We start from the raw sequence: 21,112 nt of genomic DNA on the forward strand, positions 1-21,112 counted from the left end.
CCATGGGGTGCAGGCAGCCTTGGACGTGAGACGGGACGCTAGAAGAAACTGGAGTGACAGACGCCTGTGAAGGGGAACGACAGTATGACGCGTGCTCTCCCTTCTCTAGTGTGTAGGCTGTCCCTAATTCAATAATTTAGGATGCTAAAATGAAGTGTTCAGAATCCCAGGCTGCCCCTTTGTCCTCTGGAAACAATAACTACCTTACTTGGAGAAGACAGAGGCTTGACTGAATTCGTCATTAATCCTTGTTGACACAACCCCACACAAGGAGACTAGGATTGGGCACTGGAAGTTGGCATACTCTGACATGTTCTCCAAGCTATGGGAGAATATTCTTACAGAAAAAGGTTCCACAATTTTACAGAGGGAGAAGAGAAGTCCTCCTCTTGTGTGCAAGAACAACAATCAGCTGCTCAACCTTCCTGGAGCATAGGGGGCAAACCCGCTACGAGTAGAGAGAGGGCACCTCACAGCAGCCACCTTCTTTGGTAGCCCTGGTTAGGACTCTCAGTGCTGCATCAAGAGTGGCTGTGGACCTCTAGAGAAAGGACCATTTCCATAAGGAGCTACACAGATTTCAGCATGACAATGGGGAAGAGATAGCAAAATGAATATTTCCTATGCCCTCACAGAGGACCAAAGAGTTACCTGAGTCAAGCTGAAAGGGATACACTTTCTCAGGAACTTGTCACACACTTACTGAAGCACTACCAGAGGCTCCCTGTCTCTAGTAAGCTAAGAACTTCCTCCCTCTCTCAGTATGGCCACGGGCCTTTCAGGGCTGCTCTGCAGACTTCTAGTATGTCCTATGGCTCAGTCCTCGATCTACTGATCATTCATTCATTCACGCAACACTACCTCCTATGTGCCATGCAAAATGCTGAACACATTGGTCTCGTTTCCTGCTGGACTCTCTTCTTCATCCTCTTTGTCCTTTACCCTTAATCCCCAGCATACAACACACATAGCTGCTAGCAAATAATCCCTACCTAGCTCTAAGACCCACTGCAAATATATCTTCTTTTCTTTGATCTTTTCTGATTCCTGTTCTCTCTTCTTTCTCCCACTAGATATGAGCCCTCTTTTCTCTGACTCCAGAGTACTTTATGCTTCTTTTTTGAAATATATATAATCTAAAACTTATTTTTTTTTTGTTATTTCTCCTCTCTTCAACCCATTTGTTTAAAAGCTTCTTTGGAATGGAAAGCATCATGGTTATTAATTATACCCCCTAAGCATCTAGAATAGTACCTTGCCTACTTGTAGGTGTGGTACAAAACTTTACTCAGGTAATTTCCACTTACTTAACTCACACCACCAGATAATGACATCAAAAGCTATCCTCAAAAACTAAGACTGAGAAATTGCCCATTATGTCCCAGGCTATTACACAGCCCTAAGTAGGCTGCTATTAAAAATATTTTATCTTCATTTCCCCATGTATAAAAGCAGAATTAAATCCTTTGTTGGCACATTGTTATAGAAGTCAAGCAACCCAGTAAACTGATTAAAACAGTTATTTTAGGCTCCTCTGATTCTATTAAAATGTCTCAGCCAAAATGCTTTTGAATTAAAAAACTATCTACAAATATACAAAAGGAATGACTTGGTGAAAATTTGGATAATATTCTAAGTAGGTCAGGAAAAGGTGTATAGTTGCTTTAAAATTTGAAGTTAAACTTAGCTTCATCCTATCTTAGAAAAACAGTGAGGATTGGGAAAAGCACAGGAAATGATGTCATGTGTCAAGCAGCATAGGAACTCAACCCACAAACTGATTTCAATTAAAGTGGTTCATGCCAAGAGCTAATTTCCATTCCCACATGAGCAACAAAGCCATTTAGCTACTTTGAGATAAAACGCTAACAGTAGTTCCAATAGTGACTTTACATTATTTGTTCAAATTGAAAAATAGAATGAATTCTTTTAGGAAAAATGATAAATTTACATTTAAGTGCAATATAATAAAGATCTGATTTCCTTTTATATTTTTTCCTATTCTGTCTTTCAGGTAAACCTTTTCCAGGTCTAAAATATTTCCATAAAATATTCTGTCTCCCTTAAAAAATAAAACTCCTTGGTCAGACTTGTGAAACAGTACAGCATAGTTAGTCCACTGATCCCAATAAACCAACGAACTATGAATCTTTGGGCTGGGGGATCATGCTTAATAAAAAATAATTGGATCTTAACCATCTGTTTTGCCACAAACATGTCTGCCAAGGAAACTTCACATTCTTTGTGAGTCTCAGATGCTCAGGGGAGAAACACATTTCTTTAGAACAATCACTCAGGATTTCTGTGGGGGAAATAAAGGAACTAGATGTGTAGCTTTACTACAGCAGGAACAGTTTGGAGTGTATATGTACATAAATTGGTTTTTTTTTTTTTAATCTTGTCCTGCCATTGATGGGTATTCTAAATTTACACTGAATTGAACAAGCATCCCAGATGTCCAACAATTACAAGACCAAGTTCTCCATCTCTAGAAAAAGCCAAAGCTCCACTTAAATCCATAAGGATGCTGTGAATTTCTTAGATGCTCTAAATACTTTAAGCCAGAATATATTCCTAAACTCAGTCTGTGTTAAGAGTTTACCAGAAACTGACAATACTAGGGAACTAAGTGTCACTTTCCAAGCTGCTACATGCAGATAACTCGGACAACTCTAAAACCCAATGAGGGCTTCCCCTTGAAAATGAGAAGACAGCCTCAAAGGGTTTCAACATTCTGGAAGGAGCAGAAAATGCTGCCATTTACCTGTATCTATATAGGATCCCAAATAAATGTTATGTTTTTTTTCCAGATTCAGTCAATCTTTCAGTCATTCGATAAATACTTACTGAATGCCTTCTATTTGCCAGGCACCAGGAAGAGTAAAAGAAACTTCCTTTAGGGGATAGCCCAATACAAATTAGTTCATAAAATGACCAACCAGTAGAGAACAATTTGAACATGCTATGGGAATGAGAGAGATGCAGGGCTAAGGTAACCATTTCCTTTGGGATGCATGAGGTTAGGAATGATTCTACAAACCTGCCACTGTCTTGGCAAGCACAAGGGGAGCAATTTGCGAATAAGCATCTATCAGCTCAGGTCAAGATCTCAGGGTCGTGGGATCAAGCCCCACATCAGGCTCCACACTCAGCATGGAGTCTGCTTGAAATTCTCTCCCTCTATCCCTTCCCCTGCTCATGTTCTCTCTCTTTCGAAATAAATAAAAATATTTTTTAAAAACCCAAAAACCTGTACATGAATGTTCAGAACAGCTCCAGTAACCAAAAAAACTGGAGACAACCTGGATGTCCTTCAACTGGTGAATGGCTAAACAAACTGTGATACATCCAAAGCAAGTAACACTACTCAGTAATAAAAGTACTAAAAAGTAATAAAACGAACAGTTGATAATGAAATGACGTGGATGACTCTCCAGGGAATTATGCTGAATGAAAAAAGTCAATCCCAAAAGGTTCCCTATAGTGTGATTCCATTTATATAACATTCTAGAAATGAAAAAACTATAGAACTGCAGAACAGATTAGTGGCTGCCAGGATTAAAGAGAGCATAGGAACAGGAGGTAAAAAACTATAAAAGGGCAACAGCAGGCATCCTTGCAGTGGTAGACCTCTTCTGTATCTTGACTGTATCAATGTCAATATCCTGGTAGTGATATCGTGCTATAGTTTCACAGGAAGTTAACACGAGAAAACTGGGTGAAGGGTACCCAGGATCTCTCCGTTTTATTTCTTACAACTCAATATGAATCTATAAAACAAAAAAGAGTTTAGTTTTTAAAATCCTTGAAAAGGCACAAAGAATAAAACAGAATGTGTATGAATTTGACCTATAAATTCTTAAATATAAAATTCAGGGAACAACTTCTTTTTTTAAATATTTTATTTATTTGTCAGAGAGAGACAGAGAAAGAAAGCACAAGCAGGGGGAATGGCAGGCAGAGGGAGACAAAAGCACCCTGCTGAGCAAGGAAACCAATGCAGGACACAATCCCAGGACCCTGGGATCATGACCTGGGCCAAAGGAAGATGCTTTAATCAAATGAGCCACCCAGGCATCCTAGGAAACAAGTTTTATAATAATACATATTATTAAAGAAGATAATATATTTTATATGTATAATTTAAAGAAGAGTTTGAGTAAATTCATGAATTGGTCTACTGTGACCTAATTATGAGAATTAGGATTGCTTAGGCTCCATTGTCAGCCTCAGAGACAGAAAGATTTGAGAATAGTACAAATAGGTTTGAAATTAAAGTTCAGAAAACCTGGGGTGGCACCTGGGTGGCTCAGTCAGTTAAATATCCCACTCTTGATTTGGGCTCAGGTCATGACCTCAAGGTCGTGAGATCGAGCCCTGTGTTGTGTTCCACGTGGAACCTGCTTAAACTTCTCTCTCTCCCTCTCCTGCTGCCCCTCCTCCCTGCCTGCTCACGCGCTCCCTCTTTCTCTCTCTCAAGAAAAGAAAAAAGAAAAAGTTCAGAAAACCCATTTTTCTGACTCTGGCTAGCCAATCGTTTTTGCCCTGGTGTAATGCCCATGACCAGTGGCAAGAGTTCCAACAGGTTAAGAGAAGCCTTGTCTTCTTAGTGCCCAAAGGAATTGCTGCCTGGCAGTTTGGACCTTCTGGAAATGCAATCTATTCTTCAGGCCACTAAGAGATCATTGCCTATTCTCAGAGTCCCAGGACACTCAAAAGTAGAAAACAGCCTGAAAGAACATCCTTCCTTTTATTCTTTTCATTGTCAAATGAAAAAAGTAAGGCCTCAGAGGCCCCACAACTTTCCCAGGCCTCTGGATCCCTATCACATAACAAGTATAAAAGTTCTCATAAGAAATATTGGGGAAATGATCTAAATTTGTCCCCTTTTGGTAGAACCACTGGTAGTAAATGCAAATATTTTGCTGTGTTATCCTTTTACTAGCAGGGAAGTTATCAAAACTGATCTCTCCATATTTATTGCCAAGCATACCGTGGCCAGAGAGTTCTATAGGACAACACAGCTATTCCCTAGAATAATATTTCAAAAGATCAGAAATAAATTGATTACCACAACTACACTGAATCTAAAATATTCTGCCATCTTTAATTTTGCAAGATGTTTAGACAATATTAATTCAGGCAGAGTCCAAGCCAATGATTTTAAAGGCTCCAAGTGCCTCAAAGATCCTGATGATGCCAGATCGCCGCCCTCATCCCACTCTTATCCACAAGCTACTCAGGTCCAAGGTCCAGGTACCGTAGGTGGACCCAAACCTCTTCAGAGAGCATCACCCATAAGTCTTTGACATAAGTCTCTAACCTAAATCTGACCCACAGAACCTACCACTATACTGCCATCTCGAGGTTAGCTTGAAAGCTACCAGATCAACTGTTAACATCCTATCTTTACATCTCATGGGGTTTTTTTTTTGTTTTTTTTTTTTACATACTTTTTTTTTTTTAAAGATTTTATTTATTTATTCGACAGAGAGAGATCACAAGCAGGCAGAGAGAGGGGAGGAAGCAGGCTCGCGGCTGAGCAGAGAGCCTGATGCGGGGCTCGATCCCAGGACCCTGGGATCATGACCTGAGCCGAAGGCAGCGGCTTAACCCACTGAGCCACCCAGGCGTCCCTTTTTACATACTTTTAAAAAATTTTTTCATTTATTTATTTTCAGAAAAATAGTGTTCATTATTTTTTCACCACACCCAGTGCTCCATGCAATCCGAGCCCTCTATAATACCCACCACGGTTTTTACTTGACAGAGAAATCAGCAGCAGCTCTCACTATTGTATTGAAGACCTCCCCAGGTGGATACCCAGTTTTATCATCCAGCTATAGTCCATCCCCTCCAGAGGAGCACTCTGTTTTTGACTGGCTCAAGGGCCAATCTGAGTGATGGGGTCTGTTCCCAACTTGGTATCTAGACTCCTTCCCCATCCCTTAGGTAGCTCTCCGTGGCAGCCTGATGGAGACAGAGATGTCCCACAGGCTCCCAGAAGGGCCACCCACTGACTTCTCTACCTTTCTGTTTTCCTCCAGCTCAGGTGCCCTTGATTTGTACAATGAACCTGCTGTTGCTTGGAAGATGCCATTGAAAACGAAGCTGAGATGAAATAAGAATATGCTATTCTCAGTGCAATAAGCAAACGACTCCCGGCCCACAGGGAAGTTTCTATCCCCATCAACAGCTGACCGTATTTACCAGTAGCCTGTATTTGGGTTCCACCATAAGCAGATTCTGAAATAGTAATTTAAATGCAAGTAGTCTGTTTTAGAAGTAACTTCAGGAAACACTGGTAGGAAAGTGAGGAGGTGAGAAAGGAAGATGATCAAGATGATGAATCCATGATCAAGCCTTTTACCACTGTGGGCAGCTGGGGCTCAGTCCACTAGGAAACTCCAGGACACAGTTCCAAACACACTCCATAGTTCTACAAACTGAGAGGCAAGGAAGCTGGGGCACGTATCCAACATGCTCTGTCTGTCACTAGTTAGTAGTTGTTTCTAGGGTTACCCGTCCTCCAGCACTTCCAGCTTGCCTTGGATGCAGACCAGGCACGTTCCCTGTCAGAAAAACCTTGCAGAGCTCTAAGGCCGAGTTACCATGAATGCCAAGGTATATGAGCAGACACCGAAAGAGTCTATTAGGACTACTTGCCCTATCCAGTTAATCAGCTCAGGAGAGCTATGACTAAATATCAGGACCCTTAATAGGTAATCAACCTTGACTACACTGAAGTTTCTACCTACAACAGACAAAAGAGAATGCATTCATTCCGTAGTACTTTTCCTGAAAACCTTGTCAGAAATGGAACACACTACAAGGGGAACTCATTTTCTCACTGGAAATGGGAAATGGAAAAGGAACTTCACTGTTCACTTTGGTAATGGTCAAGGTGTTGAGGGGCAGTTTCTACAGGCATGAGCTTCAATGGTTTTAATGACGTATATGACTCACCTTCTTCCCAGCCCCTGCATTTCCCCGAATTCATTGCTGAGGACACATATTTAAAGAATAACCACCCTCCCTCCCAAAGAGAAAAGTATTAAAAAACCAATAGAACAAGCAAGCAAAGGCTCTGGAGAATGAACTGTGGGTATGTATTTGGTATCACAGAATGAAGTGGTAAAACTGTGAGAGGGAAAATAGGCTTGTGTTTCATGAAAAATCACTTCCCAAACCACCATAATGACTTCTCACATTTTCTTCTTGCAAAGGCAGGGGTCTTTAGTTTTTAAAAAGTGTTTAATCAGACTCAGATTTCAGTACAAGGAAAAATGCCTCGTTTCTTGAGCCAAAAATGTTCATTAAAAAATCATTCCACTGAGCATCTCATATGGTGTTTACATTGGAGATACAAAGATGAATAGGGCAATACCTACAAAGGAGGTCATAATCTTTATATATTCATAGTAACTATGTCCCATAGATAATTTCCCTGTAAAGAGTGAAGAAGGAAAATGGGAGACCAGATTGAGGAGAGCCAGTCCAAGTATTCTGAGCTGAACAGAGAAGGCAGATGTTCTAGTGAAAAAAAGAAAAATATATATATATTGCAGGCAAGAGAAAAGCCAAAAGCAAATTTAGGAGAAAATGGGGCATAACCACATAAAATAATATTATATATAATAACATGTTATACTCACTGGATCGGGAGCCACAGGAAGGAGATATCTGACCAGATGGGCAAGTGCACATATTTGGCCTAGAACAAAATCCATCCCCACAGGAATGCCGGCAAATGGCTGTGAATAAAGCCAGAGATGTGTTAGTACATGGCTTCAGAATGTGGTGCGTTACAGAAACCCAACCCTCCAATGAGGAAATCTGGACTCTCAGCTTCCCTGTTAGTTTTACTATCATGACTTATGTGACCCTCGGTCTCAGGTTTATGCATTCACAAAACAAATATGTTGCACTAAATAAGGTCTGGAGGCAAAATGCAGTAACTCCCCAGTCCCCATCCGTGGTCTCAACCTCTCTGCTTAGTCAACGCAGCCCCCGATCTATCAAAAGCCCAAGACATCCTATTTAGAGAAAATAACACAAACAGAAGTCCTGCACTTAAACATACTTAAAGACCTATAAGCATTGTTTTTATATTAATTTTAACATTTAATGGTATAAAAATTTTAGCAGGATTCTTGGAAGCCGATTTTACTATAAGCTTACTGCTTAATAATTTTTATAAAAATCCTGAATCCTGCTAGGACTAATTCTCTACATCAGAACCTGCCCACCAGGAACATATAATCTATGGAGCAGCTTTTATCCTACATTTAAGTCCCATTCTCAATGACATCAACAGCCTGAGAGAAGAAGTATGGAATACATTACAAGAGCACGGATTCTGTAGTCAAGAAGCTGTTTATCCTTCAGAGAAATATTAACACTTTCATGCCACAGAGAGACTACTGTACTGGGACCAAATGCTTGCTGGTGGCCAGAAGAAAAAGTTCAGATGGTAAATGATTTATATATATTAGCAGGCCACTACTTTTTATACTCAAAGGCATGATCCCTTTCTCAAATGCAAGCAGCAAATGAGACGGGCAAGGCTAAAAATATCACACTAGATAGAAAGTGCATTCAAGCATCAAAAAAAAGCTTAGGATAGAAATTGAAAACCATTTAGAAACAAACTGTCAAAGGCTCCTATAAACACCTATTTAAATACCAGAAGACAGCATTTCTCAGAGATTCTACAGTACCTCAGTAGAGAGTTCTTTTGTTAAGTTCATTTAGAAAACTCTAAATACCATTCTATACCTCTCTTAGTGATTAGGTTTTGATCCTTACATAAAGCATGATGTGCCAAATGAAGAAGATGCTTTTGGTCAAAATCAAGAACTGAGAAAGAGATTAACTTTTTCAGGTCACCAAGAGAACACTGGTTGCAATATTCTATTCTTCTGCACAGACTACTCTAGGTCAAGAGAGAAAGTGAAGTAATTCCTCAATGTCCTTTCAGCTCTAAATTTTCCCATCACACGGACAGAGCTTTCTGAAAACTGGAAATTACTTCATAGGTATGATGACAGTAAAAGTTCATAAAAGACAGAAGCCATAACCAATTTGACAGAGTACCTCCATTAAATAGCACCTTTCCTGGCATGTGGTCTGTCACTCCACATTTGTGGGATATGATGAGACTATGGAGGTTTGCTGTGACCACAGAGTCAGTGGAGGAATTTCTGGTACCGTTTGAACTCTTTCCTCAACTTTCCACTCATCTGCATCTAATACTCTATCCACTCCCTTTCCTTTATAAAAGCTAGAGACCCTCCAGATTCAATATACAAGGTTTGAGTAGGCTGGTGGGAGGCCAACAGAGTTAGAAATTCAATAAGGAAAGCAGCAACGGTATCCTTTTTTCCAAAATCCCATCAAAATGATTACATAGTCTGTGGATCCAGGTCATGCATACCCTTAAGCAAAGTAACCCTGTTGCTCTATTCCCTAGAAGACAGAAATATTATAAAGGAAGTCACTGAACTAAAGTGTAACAGTCGTTTGACCAAATTAGTGTATTTCCCAATCCGAATTCAGAGGAAGTAGGAAAATCTGAGAGCTGGAAGGATCTGCTATAAACATATTAATGGCATGCAGTTACAAGAAGTAATAAGAAGTTACAAGTACTAAGAATCACCATGCAACCAAAACAACAAAAGAACATGGAAGAATGACAGACCATCTCTTTACTTACGGACAATACACTGATTTCCACCAGGTAAGGTTTTCCATCCAGGACAACAGTAAGCATTATAACGTGAGCCACAGACATTGGGTCTGGAAAAAAAAAAATCCAATCACAAGAATTCCATACTTAAAACACACACACACACACACACACACACACACACACACACGTGCCCAAATAAAAGGAAAAGAAAAAACCATCTCTGAGTTACAAGAACAGGATGAATTTTTGCAGACCAAAAAAAAAGTAAACCCATGGGACTCAAAAATAGCCTAGTAGTTTGGGACTCCTTAATGTAATGATACTAATAAGGATATCCCTTAATATCATCTATGCATATATCAGAAAAATAAGAACCAGAGATACCAAATTCACTGCATTCTATCACTGCATTTGGCATAGATATAAAAATATATGGGGCTATATGAGTCTAATTTAAACAATAAAATTCCTACCAATCTAGTTAAGAAAGGTCATCATAAATCTGCATATAAAGTTCTAAATTTCTACTCATTGAAGCTGTACATATGTTTTTTTCAATTACCCAACTCACCCCTAAAATGTGACCATATTCTTCCTTTCACTAGAATTACGGGAATCCAAACTCTGACCTTAGTCAGAAAAAATAAAAGCCAAAAAATGTAAATATTTCTTTAGCCAAAGTTTGGAAACACAGTAGTTGATACCGGCAGTTAGAGGAAAATAAAGTCCATGTAACTTTGGGTTTCTTGTTTACAGCTATTTCATCAGGTTTCTTGGAGCAAAGCCTCCGTTCAGAATCCGAATGATCCATATTTAACAATTTAAGGGAGCCACTGGGTAAGGAAGGCTCTAGCTGGTTCTGTAGCAGAATCTAAGGCAGAAGATCGAACACGTGAAGAAGAAACCATTCATTTCACTATGCCACATCGGAGAGCCTAAACCTTGATGCTACTTCCTCAAGTTCAGGGGGTGATGAATAAGGTCAAATGTTTTGCAATTGATTTCACAAACAGTAGCTATTCCAAGCCTCTCTGGTATAAATCCTGCCGTCCCATCAGAATAAACCTTTAAGAACAACTGTGTCACTAAAATGTACTTCTGGTTGGGGTGTGCTTACATGTTCTCCCTGTCTGTGCCCACCATGCGTAATGGCACAGAAGCTTCCTGCATCTCCTCTGAACTCACTACTTCAAGGAGAAGCAGAACACGGGACTAAGGTAAGGTTTTTGGCTTGTCCTGTGCTCCTCTCATGGCCACAGAGGACCTGGAACACTGCAGAGCAAAATGCATACTTCCCACTGACTGATGCCAAGGTCAAAGAGAGAAATAGGAAGAAAGTTAAAGGAGCTCAGGAAAGGGCCCTCCATCCATACCCAACAGTCCTAGGTATCTCCAAAGCCACCTAGAAAATGACTGGATAGAGGCTTATAATGTGCCTGATCCGAGGGGCTCCCTGAGCCTTAGTTTATGTCTCTATGCATCGGGATAATGCAATGTCTGCCTCGGTCCCACATCACTTGTGTCCGTCTATCAGATGAAATAATGGACATGAACGCAATGTAGCATCACCTCCTGACCTTCATCAGTGACTCAACCAAAGGAACTCTAAAAGATTAAGGAAGAGAGAGTTTATCACAAATTTTAAGCCAGGAGTTCTCAATCCTGTGCCCCTCCTGTGACAAAGTAGTGCCCCAAACTCAGTTCAGGGTACCCAGAACTTGCTGGGGCAAGTCAGAATCTTGGAAAGGGGACAGAGACAATAAGTTAGGATAGGGAGCTAGAGTTGGGGGAGCAACTGAACCTTCTAAACTCCATATTAGTTCTCCAGATTGAAAATGATAATCCAAGCCAGAATCAACCGCCTCAAACCCTCCCCACTAACAGCTCATTACAACTACACTGGCTCCAGTCCAACCCCAAACCAATCCTGGAATAGCTTCAGAGGACCCCTGAGCCTTTGTAGGTGTCCTGTGGTCAGAATAACTCTGTCTTCAAAACAAAAATCAGGACATACTATCTGACGAGAATGAGTGTATTTATGGAGTAATAACACATATAACATGGTGAAAACGCTAAGAAAAAGAGTCCAGAATCAAATTTCATCCTACAAAACAAGATATCCCAAAGATTTTCCAAGGTGTTTGAAAAAAATATCACAGCACTATAAACATCCTCATTGTTTTTTCAATGTTTAAAATCAACCTACATACAAAACATGGAAGACATTATGATTTACAATGATTGCAACACAAAATGTAAATGTTTTAAACCAGAACCTGTAAAAGTAATGGTATAGCTGTTGTAAATCAGGAAACAAGTGGGAAAGACATGTGTGGAGAGAAATAAAGTAGATGATCCAAGAAATAGAGGTTTAAGTATATTATATAACGTTTTAAAATAATCAATAACTGAAATTCATGCTATGATTACAAAACAAAGTGGGAAAGGAAAGAGAGAGAAAAGGTATAGATGTCTCAGTGAGCTACGGCTCCATCTTTCATCGCAAGGGGCCAATGGGTAATGTGTAAACCTAGAAATAGAGGTACAAGCACAGTGCATGGTGTCATGAAAATAAACATGAGAAGAACCAAAACCAGCAATGGTTAAAATTGGTTGCCTCAAGAGATGAGGATCTGATGGGGCGCCTGGGTGGCTCAGTGGGTTAAGCTGCTGCCTTCGGCTCAGGTCATGATCTCAGGGTCCTGGGATGGAGTCCCACATTGGGCTCTCTGCTCAGCAGGGAGCCTGCTTCCTCCTCTCTCTCTCTCTGCCTGCCTCTCTGCCTACTTGTGACCTCTCTCTGTCAAATAAATAAATAAAATCTTAAAAAAAAAAAAAAAAGAGAGATGAGGATCTGGGAAAATGAAGAGAAATCTTTTGCATTCTCACCTAATACTCATTCAAAACAGCTCATTTAAAAAAATATATACATTGTTACACTTTGACCATCCTCTTTTATTTAAAGCAATAACTTTAAAAAGTATTAACATCTGGGAATGCCACTCTGGAAAACAGTATGAAAACAGAGCTACCCTATGACCCAGCAATTGCATTACGGGGTATTTGCCCTGAAGATAGAGATGTAGTGAAAAGAAGGGATACCTGTACCCCAGTGTTCATAGCAGCAATGTCCACAATAGTCAAACTATGGAAAGAGCCTAGATGTCCATCAACAGATGAATGGATAAAGAAGATGTATAGATATACACACAGTGGAATATTGTACAGCCATCAGAAAAATGACATATTGCCATTTACAACAATGTGGATGGAAATACAGGGTATTACACTAAGCAAAATAAATTTATCAGAGAAAGACAATTATTATATAATCTCACTGATATGAGGAATTTGAGAAATAAGGCAGAAGACCATACGGAAGGGAGGGAAAAATGAAGCAAGATGAAACCAAAAAGGGAGACAAACCATAAGACTCCTAATCTCAGGAAACAAACTGAGGGTTGCTGGAATGGAGGTGGGTAGGAAAGATGGGGTGGCTGGGTGATGGACATTGGGGACGGTATGTGCTATGGTGAGTGCTGTGAATTGCGTAAGACCAATGAATCACAGACCTGTACCCCTGAAACAAATAATACATTATATGTTAATTTTAAAAAGTATTAACATCTTCTCTCATAAATGGGGTACTTTCTGCTTCATTCTATGAACAGTTTCATTCATTCACTGTTTCATTTCATTAGTTATGACATTTTCACTTCACTGCATTACTAAAATTCTACATAATGTCTAATTGTGATTTATTTTTCTTTGTATTCTCTGATCTTTTTTGAGTTTAATAACTTTATCCTTTATAATACATAATATATCATTTCACTTCAAGTGTTTCAACCAACCTCCTCAAACAAGGACTGCTTTAATTTCTTTAACACACTAAATACTACTAGGTTATTTGGCTTAATGCAAGATAGTGGAAAGATGTAAGATTTCTCCTCTGCAAACTCTGGTCTTGAGAACTGCAAACTAACAGCACTCATTCAAACAAGCTGGGTGGCATTTCTTCTACTTACACACAGGAAAAACAGCTCTAATTCTAGAAATAAAGGAATGTCTTATTTAAGTTGGAAAGCACGAAGCTATGTAAAGTCTAAAGTAGACACGTTGGATTATTTCCATTATAAAATATTTTATTCTAAGGTTTCAGCATAAAAAGCATTAACAAAGAAGATAAATCTTTAATGAAATTATTTTTGTGTGTATAAACGAAAGCATAGCATTCTCACCTTTCTTTTCCGTGTTACTTGGTCAGCCATCCCCACCAACCCACCACCAAAACAGTCAAGAGTTAAAGCTCTGTGCAAGTGGCAGTAGCATTTGGTGAATTACAAGTAAAACCCAAAGAGAAAAGAACTTTATGTTAAGTGCTAAAGATACATTACTTTATTTCATCCTCATAGCAACCCTTTGAGGTAAGTTCTATTATCATTGTCTTTAACATTAAGGAAATTATGGCTTAGGAAGGTTAAACAAAACAGCAAGTTCCCACGGTCTGGAAGTAAAGAATGGGGATTTGAACTCAGGAAGCCTGACGCCACAGTACACTCTTAACCCCTATGTTAAGGCAGAAGTGCATTGGGGGCAAGACGGTATTCCACCCAATAGCATTCATGAGGATATGAGTAACAAGGGCCACAAAATGTCCATCAATAAACCACTAATGAAGCATAAATTGTTTTTACCTGTGTTCTAATCGCTGAAGGGGGATACATTTAGAGTCATTTCACTACTGTATATTACATTGTTTTAACTGCTAAGTCTTTATCTGGAACTTTTATTACCAATTGCTTTGCATACAGTGCTCTTCAACAACGTACCTCCAGTCTCTCTGGGGAATGGGTGAGCCCCAGCAAGCTGAATATTCGGATCCAGTTCAGACAGCACTCAGAGATTCTGTGGGCTAGCAAAAGCCCCTCTCCATGGAGCAAACAGCTGTGCTTTGCCATGTCTGACCACATCACTGCAGGAATTGGCCTCTGTGCAAGATGTCTGCAGTGTGTCCACATTCCTTAGCCAGAATCCACTTCTACAAGTCTGGCCTCTTTTACAGGCAAGATAGCCTTTATGCTTCCTATCCCAAGTTCAAATTCCCTTTCAGACAAGACTGGGGTAATAAAAACAAGTTCAGGGGACTCTTATTTCATATGCATGTGAGGTGATTAAATCCTTGGGTAAGAAAAATACTAAGCATTAGGTAAAGGTTAATGAGGCTGACCCTATTCCATGCAAGAGTTGCCTGCTTTTCTGAGCTGTCAGGGAAAGAATGATGACTTAGTCCTCTTAAGTGTAACTGTGGCGGGGTTTCAAAAGGCCTATGCCCCCACAAAATAAAGGGTGCTCAACTATCCATGTAACCTGCCTGAAGGTAATATCTTAATATTCCACTGTTCCAGTTTTTAAAAATGATAATTTTCACTGTCAAAAAATGTGAACGATCAGGGACACCTGGGTAGCTGAGTGGATTAAAGCCTCTGCCTTCAGCTCAGGTCATGATCCCAGGGCCCTGGAATAGAGCCCCGCATTGGACTCTCTGCTCAGCAGGGAGCCTGCCTCTCTGCCTACTTGTGATCTTTGTCTGTCAAATAAATAAGTAAAAAAATCTTTAAAAAAAGGAAAAAAAATGTGAACGATCATGAAAAAACTATAATACACAAATGAGCTAAATATATTGTGAACCATACATCATGACTTTAATAGTTTTTTGACAGATTTTTTTAATCCAGGTAAAAAGGGAAAAAAAACAAAAGAAGTAAAAGAAAAACAAAATTTAAAAAACAAGTACTATCAGATGAGGGGATCTACTACTCCAATAAACTTTGCAAGAGCTCCCCCCTTACTTAGGTGCCTTTATTCTGCCCCTTTTTGCTAAAGGCAGATGCCACATCTACTAGCAGTGATTTGAATACCACATGTGACTATTCCAGCCCATCTGCCAGTCACAACATCTCAAGTAATGAAACTTCAAACCCTGGTAATGAAAATGGCTTCTACGGCCTCCTTAAGCTTCCATGGGGGCTCTGCAGTCCCAGGGACTCCTTTCTGGATTTTCTGGGTCAACACTGGCTGGGACTCTTGAAAGCATAAGCCAGCCAGCCTCTCCAACCTACTTCATGAAGAATTATCCTCCTGATTTTTTGTAAATCTAAAACGGTTCTATAGTGAAAAGTTTCTTAAAAAGTAAAATAATAATACTGTAACCATGCACCTATATACTCTTCCGGGTTTTAATAGTGATTGAGACAGTCTTTGCTCTTGGAAGAAGACAGGCAAATATGCAAAGAATGTCAATACAGCAGGTGAAACACAGTCATCAAGGTCAGCCTGGAGAGCTGGGAGTCCAGAACAGCGGTACTTTCTCCCATCACCCAGGGCAGGCTCAGCAGAATCCTCTCTGAGCGACGAGCTGCTGTTTCCCACTTGCTAAGAGGAGTCATTAGTTTCAATCCATCCCACTGTTGAAATTCCTCTTAAATTCTCTAACCCCATTACCAAACCCCTTGTTCATTATTCTATTTCAAGTTTTTATTTAAATTCTGGTTAACATATATAGTAAAATTGGTTCCAGGGGTAGCATTCAGAGACTCATCACTGAACACTCAGTGCCCATCACCCAGTTAGCCCATTCCCCACCCACCTCCTTCCAGCAACCCTCAGGCAAACCTCTTGCTTCAATCTTGGTGTTTCACTGCTACTCTGATATCATGTTCTTTTTTCCTGTCTTCCTCTTTCCTCTCTATTTCATTAGAACAATATAGCTATGTATCTTTAGCACGTTTACCATGCTTAGTTCTATGCTCCTAACTTCCAAACATAGACCCTCACCCTTCCTAAGATGTGAAACATCTCACTATCAGCTTCAGATCTCTGCCAGGTGGGCCTAACCAGCCTACCCTCATCTTCACCTACACCTTCAACTTCCACCCTCCTGTCCCACTCCCTCCCCTCAACATCTCAGCCCTCACTCATGCATTCACCTCTCCTCCAGGACATACATGCTAAGTCCAGATGCTTCTTCCATGTTCCCTTTTTAATGTATAATTTCATTTCCCCCTCTAGTGATAAACCTCCTCCTCAATTAATTCCAACCACCTTTCAACCCACCAACACAATTCCAGACATATCTCCCAAAAACCTACATATGCTATACTGTAATTGCATTTTTAAATTAATTATATATCTAGATTCTCACCCCTGAAACCTGGCCCTACCCACTCTGTTCCAAAACTAGTAGTCCTCTAGGCAGAGAAACGATGTCTGCCATTCCTAGAATATCCTGGAGTTTATTGAGAAGCATGCAAGACAACATTGACTGAATGCCTTAGTTAAGTACAAAGCACAATTAGGATTAATATGATGTCTTTGATGTCCTAAATAGTCTACCTGCAAATGCCACTAATATGGAAACTGTCTAATAAAACTATTTCTTACAAATTCATCTGTTTAAAAGAAAAATATTTCCTACCTGTTTGAAAGGCTATCATTAGTTAAACAGTCATGTATAATGGTTTCATACCTTGGTTATTTTGCTGATGTGCTGATTGTTTATTGCGATCAGTTAAGTTATCAATATTTATAATTCAGGGATCACTATATTTCCTTCAATACTCAATGCAGACAAAACTCATATATGCATAACTGATTCTGTTCATTTCTTTGGCAAAAGAAAACAAAAATCTCAAAGCAACTAATCAAAGGTTTTCAGCCACAAATTGGTAGACTTTTCACCGTGACAGGTTGTGGCAACTGATCAAGGCCAGAGATGGCAGTGGCCATAAGTGGCCAATTCCTAAAGACAAGCGTCATGAAGTTCACAGGAAAGCGTTGAAAGATCTCCTACTTGGGGGATCACTTTCCTCTCTGCTGAGTGGCGTAACTCATAGCACAGGCACAATGGAGATGGGGCTGCATCAACAGTTTCATGTGCTATGCTCCCTAAACTCTGCTTTTGTGGGAATTTTGTGTTGATCAAAAGCAACAGTCCGAGAACTTAGAAGCCCCAGAATTTAGGTCACCATATCAGGGACACACACACACATACAAACATGCACAACCTACAACAACTGAAGGAAGAGAAAAGTGCGAAGACAGTTGCCCCAAATCTGGGAGGTCATTTTAGACTGGCAGTCAATTTAAATCCTGTTGGAATCTTTTCTAGGTGACTGGAACAGTGTACGTACATGAGTGTGTGGTTTTCCTAGGAGGAGGAGGAGAAGGAGAAAAGAAAGGAGGAGGAAGAAGAGGAAGGACAAGGAGAAGAAAAGGAAGAGTTTAAAGCTACAGGGTATACTATAAAAAGAAACTAGACTTTGAACCCAAAGACCAGAAGGGCTGCTCTGTACAGCAGGTCCTAATCCTTCTGAGGCACTGAGTACTTTCTGTTTTTGGAACTCAGGATTAAACAACCCTAGAACACAGAAGTCTGCACTGGCCACTAAACCATCCAAGTGGCTCCCAAGCTTCTAAAGGCAACGACTGGACTAACTTGCGGTCATAGTCTGCACTGAACCAACTGCTCTCTAAGGGAGGGAGAACTGTGTCTGCCCGGCTGGCATCACCGAACCCCTGGATGGGTGTATAAAAGGTGTGTTCCCACCTACACATGGGGAGAGATGGATTTGTTTCTGAGGTGGGAACTTTACTATTTGACTCCGTAACGATGAGGAGGGATTGCCTCAAAACCAAATACTGAGCCTGTTTCAAATTCACATCTTACCCACATCTGAGAAGGTTTGACCAATGACACCATGAAAACACATATGGTGCATTTAGAAAACTGCTTCCCAGAACTCAACAACCCCTTGACTTTACCTATGAGTTCAGGGATTATGGCGACATTTGCTTTGGGCTGTTGCTCCATTACTCAAGCCAAACCCATGTTGTACTTCACCAAAGGGTAGGTGAAATCGTAGAAATGACTGAAACACAAACAAGCAAACTAAAGAGGTGATCCAGAACCCACCATGGTCAAAGGCAGAATGGTGTCTGGGGAATCCATTGTTCCCTTCAGTTCCAACTGTTCCCTTCCCTCATCTTTACCACCAGCAGAAAAAAAACCATGATTCTCACTACTTCCCAGAAATTCTCAACCAAGAACTCTGTCCAGGGAGATAATAATATCTTTTGAATGTCCTGGCAGCCCCACGAAAGACAGAAAAACCAACCAATGGTGTCAGGCTTAGGGGAAAGGAATGGGGTCCTTCAGGAACTGGTAGGGCACAGAGACTCTGAACTCTAGTTCCGAGGACTGGAGCTCCCAATCGGACAAACAGGTAGAGCTCCAACATGTCATTTCTCCATTGGTATTTAAAACTTGGAATAGCTTTTCCAAAAGAAACAGTGTTAATAGGTGGTGGTTTGGTCCCTAGGCTAGGCAAACAGCAGTCTCTATCAGCTAAATAGGCTATTGTGGACTGGTCTGGGAACCTGACCACAACCTAAAATGTTGTTTCTATGGGAAAACACATTCCACGGCAGGCAACCAGAAGGAAACTTGGCTACTCAAACTCATGGTCCCTGCAGCTACAAGCAAGCTGGCCAGTGAGCTGTGAGAACCGAACACCTTAAACTCAGGCCACGCCACAGTCCTGAGAGGGCAGCTGGGATCGGAGCTTGCCCAGCCCCAGGCCCAGGGCCATCCCCCACCCGTCAGGGCCAACAGGGCAGATCCAGTAGGTCAATAAATCAGGGATTTAAAAAAACTGTGTATACATCTGAAACTAGTGTAACACTGTCTGTCAACTGTATTCAAATAACAACAACAACAGCTGGGGAGTAACTGGATATTCTAATCCTTAATACACCTGATTTCTTTAGAGACCAGAAGGTTCCACCATGCCAGCAGCTATAATATGAGATCAGGATCCTGGACTGTTCACAGACCAGGAGTTCGGTGAACCATTTCCAGGAAGACTGGTTTCCAGATGAAGCAAAGAAGCAGGTCGGTTTTGAAGTCTATTTGGTGGCTTCAATCTCATACTCCAGTTACTCAAGCAGTTCAGATCCCCCTGGAATCCAATAATTACCCTCTCTTTTGCAATGTGAGCTCTCTAAAGATAGAAAATTCAGGGGCGCCTGGGTGGCTCAGTAGGTTAAAGCCTCTGCCTTTGGCTCAGGTCATGATCCCAGGGTCCTGGGATTGAGACCCTCATCGGACTCTGCTCGGCAGGAAGCCTGCTTCCCCCTTTCTCTTTGCCTGCCTCTCTACCTACTTGTCATCCCTGTCTGTCAAATAAATAAAATCTTAAAAAAAAAAAGATAGAAAATTCAGATTTATCTTTACAATCCAGCCCCTAGCACAAGACCTGAATCTTAAATGGTAAATGAAGGCTTAGGTTTTATATACACCTCTCATGAAGAGAAAAGTGAGAGAGAATTGTCAGAGTAGTGAACATTTAATTTGTTGAAAAGGTAAATATTCATAAGAAATTAACAAAATAATGAAAAAGATTATTACTACTAAGAGATCAATATCATTTCATCTGCTTTTTTTAATTTGAAAAACTCAAAATGAAAAGTCAAATACGTAAGAGACCCATAAAGAGAATTCATGGGGTCTAGGAGTGAAATACTTCCGTGTTTCAGATGAATCACTTAGAAACATTTTATAGCTATTAAGGTTTCAGAAACCTTGTGCCTCAAACTTTATTTCATAGGAGTCAAGAGGCAATGGGTCTTTTAAAACATTTATCTACCAAACTTTTTCATTAGAACAGAAGCAACACTGTTGCTAAGGAACAAAGAAATAGAAAATAAATCATTGATAGAATTTAAGTTTCTAAAAAGTCAGAAGAAGTCAGCTAAAAGCATGCAGTCATAGATATTATTTCATTGAAATTAACAATTCACAATATTAGGGACAAAGAACTTGACAAGTTTTTTTTTAACTTGGCAATTGAGGCAAAGTTGTAAGCATTTATCTCTAAGAATTTAGATCTCTAGAAAATTTTTAACAAGAATAGGTTAATTTAAATTTGAGGAAATTTTATGAAATTGGGAATTTATCTAGTCCATATGAAGATACACTATAGACTAAAAATGATAATTAACAATTTTCAGAGAGCTTTATAATTTACAAAGTGATCATGTGACTCTTCTTCCAAGTCCTATCAAGAAAATATATTGCTATGCCCATTTTCAGATGAGGAAAATGAAATTCAGAGAAGTGAAGTAATTGCTCAAAGGTCACATAAAGGAAACATGTTATAAATCACTAATTAAAAACAAAAAAGAATTTATTAATAAAACATTCCAAGGTCAGTACTAGAGATTTTTAGATTAGAAAGATGTTTCCATAAATACACCAGCAAGAATGTGTTCATTTATATAAACTAGTTTATGCTTAATTTTTTGTATTTTGGTTTTCTTTTCTTGGGTCTACAGAAACAAACATTTAAGACAGATCTTCCA

General features: G+C 39.9%; 1 protein-coding gene across 3 annotated transcripts in view; it reads right to left on the reverse strand.

Annotated features, from left to right (window-relative positions):
* The window catches only part of FBN1 (fibrillin 1), a 231,737-nt gene that overhangs the window by 193,138 nt on the left and 17,487 nt on the right, over positions 1–21,112 (reverse strand). For all 3 annotated transcript variants that reach the window (XM_032343647.1, XM_032343645.1, XM_032343646.1), the window contains 2 exons: positions 9,716–9,798; positions 7,656–7,754 (listed from right to left, as the gene is read on the reverse strand). In XM_032343647.1, coding sequence (XP_032199538.1) covers positions 7,656–7,754; positions 9,716–9,798 — 182 coding nt within the window. The remainder of the gene's footprint in view (positions 1–7,655; positions 7,755–9,715; positions 9,799–21,112) is intronic.

Source organism: Mustela erminea, chromosome 5 (genome assembly GCF_009829155.1).
Source record: "Mustela erminea isolate mMusErm1 chromosome 5, mMusErm1.Pri, whole genome shotgun sequence".
Taxonomy (NCBI): Eukaryota; Metazoa; Chordata; class Mammalia; order Carnivora; family Mustelidae; genus Mustela; species Mustela erminea.